A 6,000-nucleotide genomic window follows, 5' to 3' on the forward strand; every position below is an offset into this window, starting at 1 on the left:
TACCGGACCCTTCCTGGAAAAAATCGGGACGCCATATCTTAAAAACCAACCACGGAATTTTCTTGAAAATAATATCATTTTGTTTCCCACACCCAAATAAATGATTATGTACTATGCAACTCTGACCTAACCCAACAACCCAACCTAACCTAACCTACCCTACGGGCATGTAAAAAAAAAAAAAACTGGGGCTGGTGCAATACTAGCATATATCTCGGGAATTTGCGTACCGGATTAATGTCAGAATTATCTATAATAAAGCTTTTGTTTCCTTTTGATTTGAACTTAAAACGCTCAACGAAGTCACGTGATAAAATTCGAGCCTGTTAAAGTCAGAAAAGAGGACGTTATCGCAGAGAGAGAGAGAGAGAGAGAGAGAGAGAGAGAGAGAGAGAGAGAGAGAGAGAGAGAGGAATTTGTCTCTCTCTAATCTGTATGCGTCTTTTCCTTCTCTTAACGATGGCTCAAACTGGTATTGTGTTTTAAATCACAGTTGCATAAAGGAACAGGAACAGGATGTTATCAGAGAGAGAGAGAGAGAGAGAGAGAGAGAGAGAGAGAATTTGTCTCTCTCTAAATCTGTATGCGTCTTTTTCCTCTTTTAATGATGGCTCAAACTGGTGTTGTTATGCATCACAGTTGCCTGAAGGTAGAACAATAGGAAGAAATGTTAAGTGTGATTATTTCCAGAGGATAAATTAGAGAGAGAGAGAGAGAGAGAGAGAGAGAGAGAGAGAGAGAGAGAGAGAGAGAGAGAATTCTTTGTTAAGGCCCATGTTCACTGCGTCGAGCATAACCAGTGAATCTAAGTTACCGAAATATTCGCTTCTGATTCATATTACTTGTCATAAAGTGAAATGAAAACGCACCGAGACATAAATATATTCTTCTCCTCGCTTCATAAAGCAAATAACAATATAAATATTTCTTTCCCCCTTGCTTCATAAAGCAAATAACAATATAAATATTTCTTTCCCCCTTGCTTCATAAAGCAAATAACAAAGTTGCAATGAAAGACAGAACAAAAATGATTTCACTGAGGTGGCAGACGTCTGAACTGTTAGCCTCCCAGAGGATGCCTTGCAATTTTTATCTGTTTGTTAATTTATTTATAACTTTTTTTTTAAATAAGTGATTGGGATATCTTCTTCCTGTATTTCACTTTACCTGAATTTCCTAATGAACACCTTAATATTCATTGGTTTCATCTTGGCTGTGGTGGGCTTAATAGGTTAATAATAATAATAATAATAAAATTTTATAAAATATTCCATTTATAAACACTAACCCATTGCCAGAACGCATTTCAAATGACAAAAATTATTAAACATTAAATGTTTTGAAAACATTTTTATATTGGACGATATTATTGTAGGTGTGAATTTTATCACGATAAAAAAATTAACGCTTCGCAAAACAAGGAGGGAAATGGTATCATAATTGACTGACTGACTGTTACCTCTTTTGACATCGCAAATACAGCTTTATTACAAAACCTGAAAAAATAAACTAGGTAAAATAAATCCAGTATATATATATATATATATATATATATATATATATATATATATATATATATATATTTATTTATTTATATATACTATATATATACACATACATGTGTAATATATATGTATATATATACATACATATATATGTATATATATATAAATAAATATAAATTTATATATATACATATATATATATAAATTTATATATATATATATATATATATATATATATATATATATATATATATATCATTTCAATCCCTCTTTTACTGAAGTCCAACAACAAAGCGTTTTCCATTAACACCAAATTGTTGTTGCCAAAACAATATTGCAAAACAATGCGCCCACCTATATAGACGACCTACATCATGGTCAAATATGACCACAGACAAAGCTGCAACACGAAAGGGAATGATCAGGATCGTCAAGGAAAAATAATCAACCTACGATTCGTAGGTCAGGAGATATGAAATAACAGAAAGGAATCAGGAATCGTATTTAAAGGTGAGAAAGGACGAGGTCTGTTTACAAATAAAAGGGGGGTCGATCGCTTGCTAAAGTAACGAAGGAATTCATCCATTAAACGATCAAATCAGAACGCAACCTCGTCCATGAAATAATAAATGAATTGGTGAAGTGATAAATCTCAAAATGATAAATAAATATATATACACATTATATATATATATATATATATATATATATATATATATATATATATATATATATATATATATATGCACACATATAATTATACATATATGTACATATATGTATATATACATATATATTATATATATATATATATATATATATATATATATATATATATTATATATATATGTGTACATATACAAATAAATATTTTAAAAAATATTATATATAATATATATATATATATATATATATATATATATATATTATATATATATATATATATATATATATATATATTATATATATATATATATATATATATATATATATATATATATATATATATATATATACATACACATATACATAAATATAAAACGCAGCGAATGTGGAAAGCGCTCGTACATCCAAGACCCCCCGAAAGAATCAAACACCGAAGCGACACCCAGATACACACGACCTGAATGCAGGACACACTTCCGAGAAACCTGTGTAGCTACAAGAGCTACCAGAACACAACAAGTTCAAAGTCCAGCCATTGCGAGAACGCATCCGACAAAGCGGCGATGTACAAAAAGAAAAAAACAAAAACAAACGACGTACGTCAGAAGCCATGTAACTGCAATTGAAGAAGATGGGACGGTTCGTTTTAACGGAGGCGATTCCTGAGAACTGCCGTAGTCTCTTGCGTTCGGTCGGAGTCAGATCTCAGAGGAAACAGAAATGGGGCGTGGCGAGAACAGCTGTTAAAAATGAACCCCCTCTTGCAACTGGAATTGGAATATAGAATTTAGGCTATAGACCAAGCTGGGACCTAAGAGGTCATTCAGCGCTGAGATGGGAACTGAGAGTAAAGGAGGTTTAGAAGGTGCAACGGAAGGAAAATATCGCAGTTGCACCATAAAACAATTGTTAGGAGAGGGTGGAAAGGAACCTGGAAGAGAATATGAAAGGAGGTACAGTAAACAGAATGAAATAGGTTGCAGCTAGGGTCCTAAGGGACGCTGCAAAGACCCTTGAGTAATGACTACAATACACCGCATGAGGTGCACTGACGCCACTAATCCCCTATGGGATGAACCCCTTATTGTCTTATGTTGTTTTTCATCTGCGTGTGTGTGTGTGTGTGTGTGTGTGTATAGCTTGCATTGAATTATGTACAGGCTAGTTAGACGACTGTGGCTGGTCGCAACGAGGGAGAAGAGTAAGAGGAAACAGTAACCTCAATCCTAAAAGGCCCGTTGAGAAGTGGAATATATATATATATATATATATATATATATATATATATATATATATATATATATATATACTATATATATATATATATATATATATATATATATATATATATATATATATATCTCAAAGATGAAATTAAACAATATATTTCAAGGCGCTACCTACTAACGTCACGATGAGCTCCGGAAAAGATATGCTTAAACGATATAAAAAAAAAAAATTGCAAAGAAAAACATTTAAAGTTTAGTATAAACAACTCATTCATTCTTTCGACAATACTTTTAAATTCATGAAAGCTGGTTAGCCAGCAGCTAATGTTAAATGTAAAGCTACTTTTGCTGTTGAACGAGGATTTATACGTGCGTGTGCTTTGAGAGCAGCAGAATAAATCTTACTAATCCTATCATTCAGTTTGTTCATGTCCGGATGTGATTTTGCTATTTGAATAGATTACGACAAGCTTCCCATGAATAAGTCATTAATGCAAAAAAAAAAAATCTAAAAGAAAGCATTCCATGAATAAGTCATTAATGCAAAGAGAGTTTAAAGGCAAGCTTTCCATGAATAAGTCATTATTGCCAAGAATATTTAAAAGCAATCACATATTTGACAGAGTTCCGAGTCACAGCAAAATTTAAAATCAATCACATATTTGAAAGTTTCGGGTCACAGCAAAATCCAGTCAGTGACTGATAGAAACATTCCAGAATATTCCATTTTTTATCTAATGCCCAAACACTGACGAACTCAAATTCCTGAATATTCCGAATCACCGTGAAACATCCAAACATTGTAAACAAACATCCGAACACTGGCACTAAATATGAGATATTCCTTCCTGTTAAAAAAAAAAGGAAATCCAAGACATTCCAGACATCCCTCACCTATCATGTGTTCCAGGACGATGTTCCAGCCGATGACGAACGCCCAGAATTCTCCGATGGTGACGTAGGTGTAGACGTAGGCCGAGCCGGCCTTTGGCACCCGGGCACCGAATTCGGCATAGCACAGGGCAGCCAGGAGAGACGCAAACCCTGCCAGGAGGAAGGAGATGATGATGGCGGGTCCAGCGGTGTCCTTTGCCACGGTTCCCGTGAGGACGTAGATGCCAGCTCCTACCATGTGGCCGATACCTGTAGGATTTAATGAGACGTGTTAGTTGGCGGTACCCATGTAATCGCATGTAGTACCCAGGGATCATCTAAATAATCCCTTGATTCATTCTGGAATGTGATGCTGTCGAGGGCTTGATTGATATTTCCAGACCTCATGTTGTTCATTCCAGTCCCTTGATTGATTCTGGAATGTGATGCTGTCCAGTACATCTTGACTGATTCTGGAATGTGATGCTATGGAATATATCTTGACTGACATTCCCAGATCTCATTATTGGTGGATTTCAATGTTAGTTATTCTAATCCCTTGGCTGATTCTGGAATGTGATGCTATGGAATATATCTTGACTGACATTTCCAGATCTCATTATTGGTGGATTTCAATGTTGGTTATTCTAATCCCTTGGCTGATTCTGGAATGTGATGCTATGGAATATATCTTGATTCACATTTCCAGATCTCATGATTTCAGTTTTATTCATTATTCATAGGGTATATACATACATATATATATGTATATATATATATATATATATATATATATATATATATATATATATATATATATATATATATATATATATATATATATATATATATGCTCTTCGTCGACATTCTTCAATTTGATTAGTAAGCTATACTAAATTTTATATGGTAAACTATACAAAACTTTACTATAACTATAAAATTAACAGGTATACCAGAGAATTTTATGATCTTTGAATATTTTAACGTACGTTTATAAGTTTGCTATTGTTAAAAACAGATGCATTCTCAGCGCAATGCCAAAATTAATACATTATATTATTACATTATATTATTAATACATTATTAGATTATATCATTAATACATCATATTAATACATTATATTTTGTGTTGTTGTGGCTACTCATTTCTAGTGATTAAATTAAGATTAAGAATGATGAACTGTAATATTTATTGTCACCAATACACAAATTTCCGTAAGTAATAACAATGAATAAATTCCTGTGTTTAATGACAAAACTCATATCTTCCCATATCTAATGATAATTTTTATCCAAGTTCACCAGACCTCTTTATTGACTGATTGATTTATATATTTTAGGCATACATGCCAAGCAATGGGACCTATGAGGTCATTCAGCGCTGAAACGGAAACTGGCAGTAAAAGTTCGAAAGGTGTAACAGGAGGATGTATCAATTGTCAGGAGAGGGTGGAAAGCAAGATGGAAGAAATAGAATATGAAAGGGGGTACAGTAAAAGGAATGAAAGCAGTTGCAGCTAGGGGCCGAAGGCACGCTGCAAAGACCCTTAAGTAATGCCTACATCGCACCGCATGAGGCGCACTGGCGGCACAACCCCCCCCTACGGGAGCAGACCTCTTTAAGACTTATGATTTATAAAGGTCATTGATTTTCTCAATGCGTTCTCGAATTTCATGCTGTGAATAATGAATTTCCATAATTTATGTTATGATTAAATTATTCTGAT

At 33.5% G+C, this 6,000-nt stretch overlaps 1 protein-coding gene across 3 annotated transcripts in view; it reads right to left on the minus strand.

Annotated features, from left to right (window-relative positions):
* Nucleotides 1-6,000, minus strand: part of LOC136844329 (cationic amino acid transporter 4) — an 87,614-nt gene that overhangs the window by 15,823 nt on the left and 65,791 nt on the right. For all 3 annotated transcript variants that reach the window (XM_067113311.1, XM_067113312.1, XM_067113309.1), the window contains exon 3: nucleotides 4,295-4,543. In XM_067113311.1, the coding sequence (XP_066969412.1) occupies nucleotides 4,295-4,543 (249 nt within the window). The remainder of the gene's footprint in view (nucleotides 1-4,294; nucleotides 4,544-6,000) is intronic.

Source organism: Macrobrachium rosenbergii, chromosome 12, assembly GCF_040412425.1.
Source record: "Macrobrachium rosenbergii isolate ZJJX-2024 chromosome 12, ASM4041242v1, whole genome shotgun sequence".
In the NCBI taxonomy this organism is placed as follows: domain Eukaryota; kingdom Metazoa; phylum Arthropoda; class Malacostraca; order Decapoda; family Palaemonidae; genus Macrobrachium; species Macrobrachium rosenbergii.